Source organism: Lithobates pipiens, unplaced genomic scaffold, assembly GCF_037356315.1.
Source record: "Lithobates pipiens isolate NorthernLeopardFrog02 unplaced genomic scaffold, aLitPip1_a1.2 Scaffold_10, whole genome shotgun sequence".
Lineage (NCBI taxonomy): Eukaryota > Metazoa > Chordata > Amphibia > Anura > Ranidae > Lithobates > Lithobates pipiens.
Genome location: NW_027507686.1, coordinates 86,604,663 through 86,621,766, shown reverse-complemented (window position 1 = coordinate 86,621,766; position 17,104 = coordinate 86,604,663). Strand labels below are relative to the sequence as shown.

At 42.2% G+C, this 17,104-nt stretch overlaps 1 protein-coding gene across 2 annotated transcripts in view; it reads right to left on the bottom strand.

Moving 5' to 3' along the window:
- The window catches only part of EDC4 (enhancer of mRNA decapping 4), a 499,346-nt gene extending 482,520 nt beyond the window's left edge, over window positions 1–16,826 (bottom strand). For both annotated transcript variants that reach the window (XM_077456654.1, XM_077456664.1), the window contains exons 1-2: window positions 16,660–16,826; window positions 8,827–8,992 (exon numbers count right to left, since the gene is read on the bottom strand). In XM_077456654.1, coding sequence (XP_077312780.1) covers window positions 8,827–8,992; window positions 16,660–16,735 — 242 coding nt within the window. In that variant the 5' untranslated portion in view covers window positions 16,736–16,826. The remainder of the gene's footprint in view (window positions 1–8,826; window positions 8,993–16,659) is intronic.
- Between the last annotated feature and the right edge of the window lie 278 nt (window positions 16,827–17,104).

Genomic DNA, 17,104 nt, shown 5'->3' with positions numbered 1-17,104 from the left:
AAGATGAGTAGTAGAATGTATTTTCCGGGTGTAATTTGTGCTATGCATATGCTGTGTGTGAGAAATAAGCTAAACTTGTGAAAAAAAAAAAAATAATAAATTTTTTATTTATCTTGCAAAGAATTGTGGGAAAAAAATTACAACTTAAAAAAATAAATAAATAAATAAAAAAAAAAAAAACATGCCTCTATCTAAATACATTTGAATGTCTACTTTCCAAAAAGGGTTCATTTGGGGGGTATTTATTAGGGTCTCAAGAAATGAGCTAGGCCTTCGGTACTTCGGTGTGATTTTCACAGACCAAATAATATACACCGATTTGAATTATTTTTAACCAAAGATATGTAGCAGTATAAAATTTGGCCAAATGCATTATGAAAATTGAGTAAATTTGCAAAATTTATAACAAAGAAAAAATTTATATATTTTTTGTATTTATTTATATAGCAAAAAATAAACCCAGCGGTGATTAAATACCATCAAAAGAAAGCTCTATTTGTGTGAAAAAAAATTAAAAAAAAAGGAAAAACATTTCATATGGGTACAAAGTTGCATGACTGAGTAATTGTCAAAGTGTCAGAGAGCACCAAAAGCTGAAAACTGGTCCGGTTAGGAAGGGTGTTTACACGCGCAGTGGTCTATTAAAAAAAAAAATACAAAAAAAAAATTTAAAAATTGAAATACCTTTTTCCTAATTAATATACAGCTGTCCCATGACCCAAGCTTGTTCTCAGCCTGTCTGCAGGGAAACAAACATGTAATACAGCATTTATTGATAGCTTTTTTATGATGTGAGTTAAGAGAAACTAAAGTTCAATTTGAGTCCCGATTGTAGAATGACAAAATGCAAAGACTCTGTGGTTGAAATGCTATGTTCACACCAGACAAAGCAACATTTTCAGCTCCAAAAATGTCAATATTTCTGGGAGTGACTTTTGCTTTCAGCAATGTGGAAATTGCAGAATCAGGAGACCCCCTTTGTCCCTCAACACAACAGCTATTAACCACTTCCCGACCAGCGCACGACGATGTACGTCGACAGAATGGCACGGGCAGGCATATTGGCGTACATGTACGTCCAATATTCATTGCCGCCGTGCCATCGGGAGCGCGCCGCCGGCGGCACGCTCCCACGCTGGTCGGGACCCCCGTGAGTCCGGTCGCGGGACCCGCGGACTCGATCGCCGCGGGCATCCCCGCGATCGTCTCACGGAGCGGCCGAATGGAGGAAATGCTGTATAAACAACATTTTTCCATTCTGCCTAGCAACTAGTGACGCTGATCTCTGCTCCATGTGATTGGAGCAGAGATCAGTGTACACTAAATGAAAGCCCAACCCCCCCACAGTTAGTAACACACCCCTAGGAACACTTAACCCCTACACTGCCACCCACTGGTTAACCCCTTCACTGCCAGTGTCATTTACACAGGAATCACTGCATTTATATAGCAGGGATTACTGTATAAATGACAATGGTCCCAAAAATGTGTCAAAAATGTCTGATGGGTCCCCCACAATGTCACAGTCACAATAAAAATCGCAGATCGCCGCCATTACTAGTAAAAAAATAAAAATAAAATTAATAAAAATGCTATAAAACTATCCCTATTTTGTAAACGCTATAACTTTTGCGCAAACCAATCAATAATCGCTTATTGCGATTTTTTTTACCAAAAATATGTAGAAGAATACGTATCGGCCTAAACTGAGGGAAAAAAATATGTTTCTTTTATATATTTTTGGGGGATATTTATTATTACAAAAAGTAAAAAAGAATGCGTTTTTTTCAAAATTATCGCTCTATGTTTGTTTATAGCGCAAAAAATAAAAACCGCAGGGGTGATCAAATACCACCAAAAGAAAGCTCTATTTGTGGGAAAAAAAGGACGTTAATTTTGTTTGGGAGCCTGGAGGCCAGAATATCTACATAAGGTCTCCCATCTCTGACATATAAAAGTTTGGAGAAGTCAGGGTAAAGGGGCCCATTCCTCCTGGTCCAGACTGACAACTGAGGTAATCCTGGGGCGTGAAAAATGGAGGAGATCACAGGACAGTGCTAACTCATCCATGAGATGATTAGGCTTGCTGCCATCAAGGCTGTTTGAATTATAACACCCCAGATAACTGATGTGGGCCATAATCATGGCATTATCCGATTACATGTCCCTGAAGAAGGTGGGTCCAGTGCTACAGAGCCATCTTTATCGCTCTGAGCATATTTATGGTAGCGCTTGGTTTTTGGGTGGCCATGTTCCTTGAAATAGGACAGGAACACTCCTCCTCGGCCTGAGAACCATCTGTTATCACCTTGCATTGGTATGGTATAAATTACTTTACCGTTTTCAAGGCCGGCTTAAAATTCTAACAAGCTAGGAAATACCTTGCTTGGCTTGATAAAAGAATAAAGAGGTTGAGAGAGCCATTGTTGAAATGTTTTGCTGGAGAGGCCTTAAATTGAACTGAGCAAATAAAAACAACCTCAAGGAGGCCACCATGAGGTCCAGAACTCTTGTCAAGAATTAGAGGGATGTCAGAGAGACCAGTTTGAAAGAAAGACTTCTGCTTGAAATGCATCTAGAAAAGGACAAATGTAACATAGGTGATGGTAAAGTTGGTTTTGACAGGTACCGTTTCCACTTCAAATGGTTTTACGAGCATAAGTTGGCCCCCTCTTTCCCCTGCAGTATTCTGGGACATGTCATTGTTCTCAGAAAGCTGCGTAACGATTCACAAAGGGCAGCACTGCTCAAGCATGCCCAGAGGGAAGCCAGCTATGAAGCTGCAAGCAGTCACAGACGACCTCCTAGGTCAGTGATGGTGAACCTTGGCACCCCAGATGTTTTGCAACTACATTTACCATGATGCTCAACTGCACTGCAGAGTGCATGAGCATCATGGGAAATGTAGTTCCAAAACATCTGGAGTTCAAGGTTTGCCATCACTGTCCTAGGTAAACATCCCGACACCTGGAACCAAAAGATGTCTGAAGAGCAGCTATCTCTGGACAGGTAAGTGTCCCATTTTTAAAAAATCAGCAGCTACAGTATTTGTTGCTGCTGACTTTTAATTCTTTGTTTCAAAGCTGAAGAAACAGCTTTAGGATCTGAATAGCCCTGTGAAGGTTTGCAGATAGTTGGAAGGGAGAGGAGTCTTCCTTCAGAAGAGGATCATCTAGATACCCTGTGACCTGAATGTCCCAAGTTCTTAAGAGGGCAAGAAGCTGTGAAAGTACTTTTGTAAAGTTTTTGGGAGCATTGGGTAGGCCAAATGGCAGTGTGACAAAAAGGAAGCATTTCTCTCCTACTGCAAAGCATGGAAAAGCTGATGGAGTGGGGTAAAAGCGAATATCCAGAGGAATTTCTAAAAAGGTAACTAGGTATTCCCTTCAGAGAAACAATAACTGACCTTGTAGATTCCATCTGAAACTTTGGAACCTGGAACCTTTGGAACGTTTAGTGATTTTTGGGTCAGGACAGTCCAAATACTCCCAACTGATAGGTTAAAATGATTATTTTCAAACCTGTTTACTGCACAAAAACCTGTCTTCCAGAAATAATGGACAGCCACAGCCCAGGACAACAGATGGTTCAGAGTGTTCTGCAAACGTGATTTTAGTTAGTTTGAGAGAAGAGAAGCAGTGGGGGTGGGTGAGTTTTAAACACTACTCTGTACCCATTTGAAACAGCGGACTAAACCCACAGGTTTGGGATATCTGTGACCCAGAGAAAGGCAAACTGTTTTAGATGTTCCCCCATTCCGAGGAGTGAAGGTGCAAAGTCGTTCGTTAGGAGGGCTTTGTGGTAAATTTGGTGGATTGTGTTCAAAGTCACAGACCAAAAGAAAGGGTCTGAATTTTGACTTAAAAGTTTTAGCAAGGGTAGAGATCTTCATTTTGAGGAGGTAGAAGCAACCCAGAGAAGAGGAATTTTGAAACCCTGCACAGTGGAAAAAGTACCTTTCCCCCTGTGAAATCTTTGATCAATTTGTCAAATGCCCCAAAGAGGCATTCTCCTTCGAAGGGCATACTTGTGAGGTGTCTTTCACAGGCAGTTTCAGCTGACCAGGCATTTAGCCATAATATTCTGGACAAAAAGAGTCATTTCAGAGATCTGTCGTGACTTGTTCAAGACCTTCAACACAAAAAAAGCAAAGGGTCACATTTATAAAGTGCTCCACCAAATACAGTCCTAGAAGACAGGATACTGTTTATTTTTCATATCCCTAGTCCAATAAGCGGTGGCCTGACAAAAAGAAATAGCAACAACAGCTAGTTGCAGAACTGGGCTTGTGATAGGAGCCTGCTCGGAATTTCAGGCAGATCCGAGCGGGCCATCCATTCACTCACCTATGGGCAGGTGAGTGTCAGCAGAGATGTATCCGCTGACACCCACCTGTCATTGGATCCGCTCAAGACAGACGTATGGCTATACATCTGCCATCCATCTTGTGGGATGGTATCAGATGAGATCTGATGAAAATGTACATGCTGTCAGGTTTTCGTCTGATCTCCCCAGATCAGCGAGCCTCTGACAGTCACAAGCGATCGCGAGCATGAGGGACAGAACACAGAAGGGTGTGTGTAAACACACAAATCCCTGTTCTGAGAGGAGTGACAGATCGTGCGTTCCTACTAGCTAGGAACGACGATCCATCACTTCCTCTAGTCAGTCCCCTCCCTCTTCAGTTAGAATCACCTCCCAGGGAACAGTTAACCCCTTGATCGCCCCCTAGTTTTGACTGCTAGTGCCATTTTTACAGTAATCAATGCATTTTTATAGCACTGATCAATGCCAATGGCCCCAAAAACGTGTCAAAATTGTCCGATGTGTCCCCCATAATGTTGCAGTCACAGAATAAAAAAAATAAAAAAAAAGTGCTCGAAAAATATCCCCCATTTTGTAGATGCTATAAGTTTTGCGCAAACCAATCAATATACGCTTATTGCGATTTTTTTTACCAAAAAGATGTAGAAGAATACATATCAGCCTAAACAAAAAATAAAATAAAAAAATTGCTTTTTTTTTAAATTTCAAAAGGGGATATTATAGCAAAAAGTACAAAATATTGTGTTTTCAAAAGTGTCGTGTTTTTTTTGTTTATAGCGCAAAAAATAACTGCAGAAGTGATCAAATACCACCAAAAGCAAGCTCTATTTGTGGGGAAAAAAAAGCACAAGTTTGTTTGGGTACAGCATCGCAAGACCGTGCAATTGTCAAAGCGACGCAGTGCCCAACAGTAAAAAAAAAAAATAGGATTTTTATAACAGCTTACCTATAAAATCCTTTTATTGGAATACATCACGGGACACAGAGCCATAGAAATAACTATATGGGTTATATAGGCCACCTTTAGGTAATGGGCACTAGCCCACCCTAGACAGAAGTTTACTCCCTATATAACCCCTCCCATTACAGGGAGTACCTCAGTTGTTGTAGCAAAGCAATATACATGTATACCAGAAAGAGGGGAGGGACCTGTGTCCCGTGATGTACTCCAAAGAAAGGATTTTACAGGTAAGCCGTTATAAAAATACTACTATTTTCTTCACCGTACATCACAGTACGCAAAGCCATAGTAAAAAACGATATGGGATGTCCCAGAGCAATGCTATCTGAGGGGAGGGAGACAAAACAAAAGTAGGGTGCCATAAGACCTGAGGACCTGCCTGCAGCACACTGTGCCCAAAGGCGATATTGCTCATGCCTTTTTACATCCACCTGATAAAATCTGTTTAATGTATGGACTGAAGACCACGTTGTGGCCTTGCAGATTTGAGCCATGGAGGCTTGGTGATGCACTGCCCACGAAGCACTAACAGCCCTGGTGGAGTGCGCTTTGATTTGAAAAGGTGGAAGCTTCCTCTTCAAACCATAAGCTTGAACAATTACTTGCCAAATCCACTTAGAAATAGTAGATTTCAACGCTGCTTGTCCTTTTCTATGACCTCCAGGCAACACAAAGAAAACATCCGTTTTCAAATCTGAGCAGTCGCCTTAAAATATACTTTGACTGCTCTCACTACATCAAGAGAATGAAAAGAAGAAAGAAAAAAAAAAAAAAGCAAAGATGACGAGGTAGCATCAGAATAGGAGGGAATACATAAAATCAGTAAGAACCGATCCAACGGGGTCACTAAGGCATCCGTTCCGCATGCAAGCGGATCCCTTGTTCTTGAGAAAGTTGTCGACTTTGTTGTTGAACCTGGACACAAACAGACCTACATCCGGGACCCCCCCCCCCATCTTTGGCATATAACCAGGAAGATGTCGGGGTGAGGGCAACTGCTGGCAACTTAAGTAGTCCGCCTGCTAGTTCTCTATCCCTGGAATGAAGATTGCCGATATGCATGGCACATGCTTTTCTGCCCACGCTAGGATATGGTTTACCTCACCACCATCTTTCCCAATAACCTTATGCAAAGGCGAATAGAAGGCTCCTTCTCCCTGACCACCTGCACCAGCTCCTTTATGGCATTGATCTTTGCCTGGGGTAAAAACACCCTTTTCTGGGCTGTATCTATGATCAGACCCAAGTACTCTAGTCTTCTTAATGTTTTTAAAGAAGATTTCTCTAGGTTGAGGACCCAACCTAGGTAATCCAGGTAGTTGGCTGGGGTGACCATGCTTTGGTCTAAGCAGGCTACTTACCGTTCTATCAATAACAGGTCGTCTAGGTATGCTGTAGTTGTTATACCTCGAGTCCTTAATTTGGCCAGAGGAGGGGCCAGAAGTTTTGTAAACACCAGAGTTGCCGTGGCTAGACCGAAAGGCAAGGCTACAAACTGGAAATAGAGATTTTCTACCTTGAAAATATTTCTGGTGAGCGGGGAAAATGGGCACATGTAGGTATGCATCCTTGATGTCGATTGACACCAGACGTTCTCATTCTTGTAGGATGGAGATAACCGATCGGATTGATTCCATACGAAAAGAGCGGCTATTCAGGAATCGGTTTAGATCTGTGAGATCTAGAATGGGTCCGACATCTACATTTGGTTTTGGTACCGTGAAAAGGTTAGAATAAAACCAACCTCTGCTCTTCCACGGAGACCACCATGATCACTTTGAGACAAAAGGTCAGTCTAATGCTAGAAAGAGACTTATTTTTCTCTGATCTTTGGGGACGTTTGACCTGAGAAAACAGGGAGACGAAAACTCTTGGAAATCGTTTGTAACCTAGAGCTATTGTGGAGACCACCCATCTGTCTCTAAACTCTTCCTGCCAGACCCTTGAGAACTGCAGAAGTCTTCCCCCAACTCGAGCGAGCAGGGGCGCTCCTTCATAAAGTGGCTTTAGTATTCTGCCTTGTAGGTTTTCTTTCCCAGGACTTCTTTTGTCCCTGGGGTTGACCTTGAGGTTTACCTCTTGAACCCGACGGTGGAGGTCGTCATTACTGCCCGGAGGCTGATGCCCCTGGCCTTGGAGAAAGCCCGTTTAAATGAGGGACATTTACTCCTTTTCTTAACTGGCAAGCGGGTACTTTTTCCACTTGAATTTTTTGGGATGTATTTGTCCAAATTATCCCCAAAGAAAACCAGCCAGGAGTTTTTTGCATTGCATTTCAGTTGACCAACTTTTCAACCATAAGATTCTACGCATATGCACCAGCACAAGCGTAAGGCCTGAAGAATAGATTCTCGCATAGCGTCATTCGCAAAACACGAAGCCCCTGGCAGATCGGTTAAATCCTGGGCCTGCTGATCAGGGATAACCTTGAGCACCTGTCTCAACTGATCCCTCAAGGACTGACATAGACCAATTGCCGCCACTGCAGGTTTAAACGCTAAATCTGCTAAAGAAAAAAAAAAAAAAAAAAAAAAGCGTTCTTTAACAGGAATCCCAACTTTTTACGAATGGACAGGAAAAGCATGCCAAGCTTGAGGAGGCTTTAATGAACCCAAACAAGAAGTGGGCCTTTCAGCCGACGCAGTTAAGGGTAGCCTAAATGTGGAGTGGACCATTTCAGTAAGAGATTGCATCAGCAATTTCTCAGATTGTGAAGAAAACCCTTCCTTCAACATCTTACCAGAGGCTTGGTGGACTGGAGAAGCCTGCCAGCTTCTGCTGACACAGAGCGGGATCTGGAAGCATGAACAAGGTATGGGTTCATCACAGCCCCCGATGGCAACTTTAGGCATGACATTTACTTACAAGGAGAAAATCCATTAGAAACGTAAAAATTCCTTAGCAAGCTTCACTTCCCTTAGCCTGCCGCAGGGTTCTGTGGTAAAACCAAACAGACCCAATCTTCACCCCTCACAGCAGGCTCCGTTAAAAAAACCTTCAAGGAGGGGGGGTCCCTTTTTATCGGGGTTCCACTCCCTTGGACCTGTATAGCACCCTGCCAGGAAGCTTTATGGCTGAAAAAAACCAAGGCACTGGATCCCAGGGTCCAGCTCTCAAAGAGAAGCGTTACAGGCTAAACCTTGTTTCTTCCACCACAAGGCCTGGGTACCATCCTAAAAAGACACTTTGAATTGATCCGGCTGCATAGCTTGCCACAAAGATTACTGCAACGGAGCTCAGGATAGCACATCTTTACTCAAGACCAACACCTTAGAGGTTATATAGGGAGTGAACTTCCTGTCTAGGGTGTGCCAGTGTCCATCACCTAAAAGTGGCCTATATAGCCCATATACTTATTACTATGGCTCTGTCCCGTGATATACAAGAAAGACTAATCTGCCTGGGGTTATAACCTTACCTTGCTCTATCCAAAACAAAAAAAAATCTACTTTAAGAAAACACATCTGACAATCAAATTAAACAAAAGTAAGACTGTGTTAAGTTATATCAGAAAACCTAACCAACCACTATTTACTTACATTACTTGCTTGTTGGAGAAGGGCACCATGCCAGCAGCTCGGAGACTAGGGTCCTGCAATGTAGTGTCAGTTTCTGCATTTACAGGTCCAGCCTGATCACTTGCAAGAAAACCATTCATATTTCCATTAAAAGAACATGTCTTTTTTTGGCTGTCGGCAAAAGGATCTAAAAAAAAAAAAAATATATATATATATATATAATTAAATAAAAAAAAAAGTCAAAAACATCAAAACCATATTAAAACAAGAACAAGCAGAGCAATTCAATAAAAGCATTTGCAACAATTATCTGTTATCTGGTATTGGCCCCATAACTGAACCGAATTCATGAAAACCTGGCGCAAGGTTCATTAAGAGTTACGACACTCATGACAGAATTAAATAATTCTTACCACCTCCAAGGGTGAAGGGAGTAATGTGCATTATTATATTATAGTGTTTTCACCACCAATAACCTTAGACCATCTAAGTATGAATCATTTATGTGTAATGGGACACAGATGCAGCTCCCACTTTGACCTACATGTGGGTGCAGATACATGCTAGTGCATGTCCCCAAATGTAGATTGAGTTCAGGGATACGCACCCACATGAATGTCTGAATACTGGGAGCAGGGCTGTCTACATTCAGCTGACAATATACACGAATGGGACTACCAGCGAGTGGATACACAAAACATCTGTGCATCTAATGCAGGCAAGCATGGCCTTTGACATAGATCTACACTTAAATGTGTGCGTGAATGAAAAATTTATAAAATCTCAATTGCCTGTAAAAATATTTGTAATAATGTTAACACTAGGGATGGGCGAACTTTGGTTGTGCGGATGTTCTGCAGAACACCGAATATGCAGTGTTCGGGGGAAATTCAAAAGCCGCCAGAACACCATTAGTCTATAGGACATTAACATGAAAAATCAAAGAGTTTTCATTTTAAAGGCTTATATGAACGTTATTGTCCTAACAAGTGTTTGGGGATCCGGGTCCTGCCCCAGGAGATTATATAACGTTTTTAAAAATTATTCCTTTAAATGTCATACCTGGGGGGTGTCTATAGTATGCCTGTAAAATGGCCCATTTTCCCCATGTTTAGAATAGTCCCTTCACAAAATTACCTTTTTTATTTTTTTTACCTTTTAGAAAAGTCATTTAAAAGTACTCATGGCTATAATGAATTGTCGGTCCCGGCAATACAGATAAAATAAGTCATTAAAAAAAAAAAAAAAAAACGCATGGGACCCCCCCTGCCCATTACCAGGCCCTGGTCTTGTATGAATATTAAGGGGAACACAAAAAAAAAATGGCATGGGGTCCCCCCAAAATTCCATACCAGACCCTTATCCGACCACACGACCTGGCAGGCCACAGGAAAAAGGGGGGGGGGGGACATGAGAGCGCCCCCTCGAACCGTACCAGGCCACATGCCCTCAACATAGGGAGGGTGCTTTGGGGTAGCCCCCCAAAGCACCTTGTCCCCACAACCCTTGCCCGGTGGTTGTGGGGGTCTGCGGGGGATTTTATCGGAATCTGGAACCCCCTTTAACAAGGGAACCACCAGATCCTGCCCCCCCCCGTGTAAAATGTTAACGGGGTACAAATGTACCCCTACCATTTCACAAAAAAAAAAAAAAAAAAAAAAGTGTCAAAATGGTACAAAAGACAAGACCGTTTCGGACAAGTCCTTTATTAAAAAATAAAAATGTCCAACGAAGTCCATTCATCTTCTCTCGCTCCGCTGACCGTAACTGACCCGCCTCCATGTGCGTGCGTGTATATATTATAAAAAAAAATAAAAAATAAAATAAAAAAATAAAAATAAAAAAAAACACACAGACACACGATTCTGGCTAAAATGAAAATCAAAATTTTCTTTGCTTAGAAGATAGAATATGATTCTCACGATTCTTGCGGCCTAACATCTTTCACATTAAAAAAAAAAAAAAAAAAAAAATTGGGCTAACTTTACTGTTACGCTTTTTTTATTTTTTGATTTATCTTTTTTTCCTCAAAAAAAAATTGCTTTTGAAAGACCGCTGGGCTCCACCGAGACCTGTCACACAGCCTACTCAACAGAACTGCATGACCCCCATTATAGGTAGGGTTGCACCAATACTAGCATTGTTGCTGATACCGAGCATTTGACCGAGCACATATCTATCCTCAGCCCCTTTCCAATGTGTCAAAAGGGACACGTCAGTGGTCTTTTAAGACCCCCAATATCTCAAAGCCTCCCCAACAGGGCTAAAAAAAGTTACGTGGAAAAAGGTAGATATGCGATTGTGACTCCTCCCCATCGCTGCACTGATCACCCATGACTGTCCAAGTATAGGATTAAGCATCAGAGCATTTGTCAGAGTACAAGTACTCAGGCAAATACTCGATGGTATCAGTGCAACCCTACCTGTAATGGGAGTCATTTATTTCTGGTGAGTAGGTTATGCAACAGGTGTTGGTGGAGGAAGACCCATAGTCACTTTCCTGCTAGATAACGCGACTTGTGCACCATTGGAAGTCCTTCGATAAAAGTTTTAGGACACTATACTTGTATATGACTGATTTTGACACTATTTACTATCGATTTTTGGACAATATATTTCCTATTTATTTTATACCCACTGGAGACATCTGGGGATAGTCACATGTATTTGTTTGCACCTATGCACTTTAGAGTGAATAATGTAGAAGATTTCACATGTTAATTTACCTATGGTCATCCACTGGAGACATCTAGTGGTCGTTTACGATATTCCCCCGTTTTGAATTTAAAAGTTGGATGCATATATAGGGTGCGCAGTTTATCACAAATTTTCACACACGTAAAAAAGTTACAACGTGCAGCCCATATATACATAATACTAGCATAACCTTTGTGCAGGTAAGGAAATTATATACCATCTACTTTCCTTTTCATTGTTTTATCTGCGCATCGCTCTTGCTGGCCAAGTTGAGGAGAGCTTTTGGTAGCTTTATGGCCTTAACAGACACATTATTAGCAGCGATGACAGCTACATCCAGTGCCTTGTCACTGCACTCACAATAGCGCCAGATTTATCAGTGCTGGTAGAGTTATGTGATCAATCTGTTGCCTGACAAATTAAAACAGCTGGCAGATAGATCATAGAGATGACCCAACAGCAATGATAGATCCACTATTATTCTACTTGCATTGTGAATGGAGCATATCTTAGCCCGTGGGGTGTTAACAGTAACTGTTTCCATAACGCCCCTGATGCCAGAGACCAGTACCATCAAACACACCTAGTTATGCATTTGTCTACTTGCTTGCAACAAAGGGAAGGATCTGAATGGTGCTATATGGTCCCTTGGAGGATTCATCAAGGTTTTTTACCTTGTGGTTATACTTTTTCTTGAGGGACTACTGCCTCTGACTGGTAGTCTCACTCAGCCTCTAGGCCATGGGTCTTCAAACTATGGCCCTCCAGTTGTTCAGGAACTACAATTCCCATCATGCCTAGTCATGTCTGTGAATGTCAGAGTTCTACAATGCATCATGGGATGTGTAGTTGCACAACAGCTGGAGGGCCGTAGTTTGAGGATCCCTGCTCTAGGCAGAGCAGTGAGAAGCTTGTGATGGCCAAAGAAAACCAACCTGCACCACAGATTTGCAAACAGCTCAGCGCTCAGATATGTCAGACATGTAAGAGTGAAGAGGATAGTCATACAGGTACCCTGCTCCAGGAAACCATTGAGCAGTTCAGACAAAAAAATAAAAAGTTTTCACCTTTGTACTATGAACTTACCCAGTGTAATGTGTTTTGCTAATTTAAGAGTTAATTACTGCCGTGTTACAAAGGATTCAAACCCAAGGTAACTGGAGGGACTACAACTCAACATATCGGAGTTATAAAATAAATGCAACAAGAAAATGTTCCGACACCTATCATCCAGTTTTAGATCTTGTGCCATCAAAGAAAAGGTCATATTACTGACCCAATATAGACTCGGTCAATGATGTTACCAATGTGACCCCACACCTTTAAATTTAGCGTCAGGAATCTGGAGAGGTTATTTGACACAAGGAAAGGATCGAAATTGGACAGGTTTGGTCTCAACGGGAGACTTTTTTCTTCTTTTTTTCCCCAGCAAGCACCATTTATCGTGATTAACGCGGGCCTGCACCATCGGAGAACGTGATGGATGTACACGAAGGAACATTTTTTGTTTTTTATTTAATAAAGGACCTGTCAAACATTTGGATGTTTAGGACTGGGTTATATTTTTTTGTGAATTAGTAGGGGTACTATGTATCCCTTACTCATTCACATGGGAGGCTGGTGTCTGGGAGTATCCTTTTTGTTTAAGAGGGCCTTAAGATACCAAAAAGCCCCATACCCAGCTCCTTTGTTCAGTTACCCATCAGCTGGGAATACCTCTCACAGCTGAGTGAGCCGGGCAAGCATGAGTCGGATCACTGACAACCATAATCACCGAAAAGGAGGTGCCACATCTAACAGTGGCAATACGGCTGCTAAAAGTTCTAATTCCTGCTGCAGCCAGAGATCCAGTCTATTATAAAATGAAGTGTAATGAGCAAAATAAACACAATCATTAGCTAGCGTATTTTTGGGGGAATTGCTTGCTTCTGAGATGAATACCACCCAAGTTATTACACAAAAATTAATTCCATATTTAAATCTTAGTGAACTGACCCCCAAAGTCTGTTATTCTTCTAACCTGAAGCATGTGGCTAGGAGAACAGAATATGGACAATAAAGCTTAGCTCATCATCCTCCATCCATCTTTTGGTGGTCACATGATCAGGAACCTCTCTTATTGGCTCTCAATCAGAAAATGTGACCTAAATCTGCGCTCTATGCACACAGCCTCAGGCCAAATGAACACATATGGAGTGGGTGGGCAATACATTTGACTTTTCTTACCTGCCAAATATATGCCTTATATGGTTGGCAAGTAGTTAAAGCCCAACTCCAGGCAAGTAAATAATCCCTTGCAGTGGGGTTGTGATCATACTACAAGGGTTAATGGCTCATTTAGTCTTTTTTTTGTAGGGGGAACAATAAAATGAGTTTTGCTTACCCAATCTTCTGCTCCACCCCTCAAATTCAGCACCTCTGCACTCCCACTGGTCTAGAGTCCAGACCATAGACCATAGCCCTGCTCTGGACATGAAGACACCAAGAACAGTTTACTGCTTGATTGTGGGGGAGGGCTGTCTGCCGGGGGAGCAGAGGATGAGGCAAGTAAAAGTTTGTCCTCTAACCGAGACCAGAAAAGCAATTAGCCCTTCAGTACCAGCTAGGCCCCACTGCAAGAGATACATTTTATCATCGAAGTTAAGCTTTAAATAATTAGCAGATCATGGTGACTCCCCAAAAAGCAGCATTCCAAGCACAAATGTATCCAACATAAAACAGAGCACTTTAAATATTTTAATAATCCTATGATACATTTTAGCAAATATTAAAAACACTATGGTCCAATTTTAGATACTTTTGGCCCAGCACTTGAGGAATCCAATCTTTAGCAAGTTGACCACCACTGAATTAAATAATTCCAGATATGTATATTATGACATTAGTCTAGCTTGGATAAATGTAACGCCATACATGTGAAATCCCTCAAGTTTTAATAGTTATCGCTACGACAGTGATCTCCACTGGTTTCTCAACATAGGAGATCACCCACTCAGCATAGGTAACACTCAGAATGTCCGACATTTTCTGAAAGCATTCTCTGGACGAGGTGGGGAGATAAGTAGCCTTCTACTATAATGTACTGCAATCAGCACACCATTTCTTTTTCTCTACATTATGGAAGAAAGTCTGCATGTGATGTGATAAAGAACGTTACTATTGGCAGAAGACTGAGCAGCCAAAATATACCATAAATAGCTGTTCTAATGAACTTTGGGATTGTACAGTTACAAAACATGTTTTACCTTAAAGTGGTTGTAAACCCATACAAACCACTTTGACCTACAGGTAAGCCTAGATTAAGGCTTACCTGTAGGTCCAAGAAATATCTCCTAAACTTACACGGTTTAGGAGATATTTACTAAAAGACAGCGACAGCCGTCTATGGCGCATGCGCACTATCGCCGTTAGCGGCATGCCGCTGCTAACGGCGATATGCCGTTAGCGGCGGCTCCCATGCACATGCGCGGGAGTGATGTCATCTCTGCACCGCCGCTGTGAGTGGCCAGAGCAGCGATACCCGGAAGAAGATGGAAGCTCCGGACTACAGGGGACCGCGGTGACATCGCTGGCTCCTGTGTCAGGTAAGTGACACATAATGGGCTACTATGCGATGCATAGTAACCCATTATGCTTTACCTTTGCAGGGAGACAAAGAGGAAGTAAACCTATCAGGGTTGGCCAGCCAGGAGTGGCCAACCCACACAGCCCAGCTTGGGAGAGTTCTTGCACAAAGGTTGCTGAGGGAGCACTGGAAGAAGAGAAGAGAAGAGGAGGAGCGGACAGCACCAGCAGGTGGATGGAAAATTAAAAAAAAAAAAAAGGTAAAACCCCATACACACTAGAATTGCAATTTTTCTTCAACCCAGTAAGGCTGAATGAAAAAAAACACGACAGCTCCGGTGTACTGACTATTTGACATTAGTACAACAATCTCCCCTGCTGTTATTGTTTTCTGACAGGGGGCGCCCCCCCGCCAGTACACTTAGTTAACGCTCTCTGTCATTGGCTGAAAGTGCTGATCGGGAACCAGTCAGCAGACCTTTTTCAGTCACGAACCTTCGACAGAAGCCAGCTACTGTCGAACTGACTCTAGTACACATGGGCTAAATGTCAGCCGGTTTCTACTGAACTGGCTGATACAGCCCAACATTTGGCCTGTGTGTACTAGGCTTAAAGCAGTGGTCATCAACCCTGTCCTCAGGGCCCACTAACAGGTCAGGTTTTATGTATTACCTTGGGGAGATGCAGACTAGAATACTGCAATCACTGAGCAGCAAATTATATCACCTGTGATGTATTTCAGTTATCTTGCAATCCTGGCCTGTTAGTGGGCCCTGAAGACGGGGTTAATGACCACTGGCTTAAAGGATATGTTAACATTAATATTTATTTTTTTAAACAAAAAGTCACTTCCTCTGCAGTTGGTTTTGCACAGAGTGGCCCGATCCTTCTCTTCTGGGGTCCCAAAGCTGCACTCCTGGCTTCTCCTTCAAGGGCCCCGGAGAATCGTTCTCCCTCGGGGCACCGTTGCGGGCGCGCTCCCGTGTCCTGCTGCTGGGTCCATTGGCAGACATCAGGACTGGGTTCTGCCACCCGGCTCCCACATCAGCCCTGGGAGCCAATGGCTGCGCCACTATCAATCTATCCAATCAGGACCCAAGACAAGTGGGTGTGCTTGTCCCCGACACAGGAACGATTAGGCTCAAGTAAGTAAAAGGGGGCTCTGGTGCACTAAAATGGGTTTTTCACCCCAATGCATAGAATGGATGGTTTACAACCGCTTTAAGTTGCAGCACTACGTAATATCCTTGCACAGAGCAGGGAGAGAAAACATAGATTTTATTTGATTTAAAAAAAATGAAAAAGAACATTTAGTAGCACTTTAAGTAGCGGAATAGCATTTACCAGTTTCATTTGCAATTTTGTAGCTGAAATTTGAGCTGTAAACAAAACATTTTAAGAACAATAAATCATTTCTCATACAACATGCCATATCAATTTACTCAAGGTTCGTGCCATACATAACAAATTCTCCTCTATTCTATCAGGCATTCCACTTTCATTTCCGTAGTTTCTATACACAGCGGGTCCACCACTCCCCACAACACCTTCTTTGCAAGCTCCCTCCGCCACACAATAATGAAAACCTCTTACCCCCCGGGCGATCCAGCTTTAAAATGTCTCTTAGGTGTTGAGTGGCGTCCACATCAATACTAGAAGCGGTAGCCATACTTCGCCAAACTCTCCCGCCTCGGCAAACCTTCACAACGTAAAATCAGAAAAGCTAAACTCGCTTTACTTCCGCTCTCTAGTGCGCATCCCTTATTTCCTACCCCTGGAAACAAAGCGAGAGGCTGAACGTTCCCGTCACGCATTTACTTAAAAAAAAAAAAAAAGTTACTCTGTGTCTCCCAGGACTATTGCTATTGGTTATAGGTCACAGATATGCATGGACTTATTAGTTCTGGCTATAGGTTTATACTATGACATATTGAGCTGTTGTTTTCCACATATTTCTATAACCTTTTACCTATTTGTGATGATTTGTACTAAGTAAGAAATAAATAAGTACAGCTTCTTTATTATTTAACTATTATCA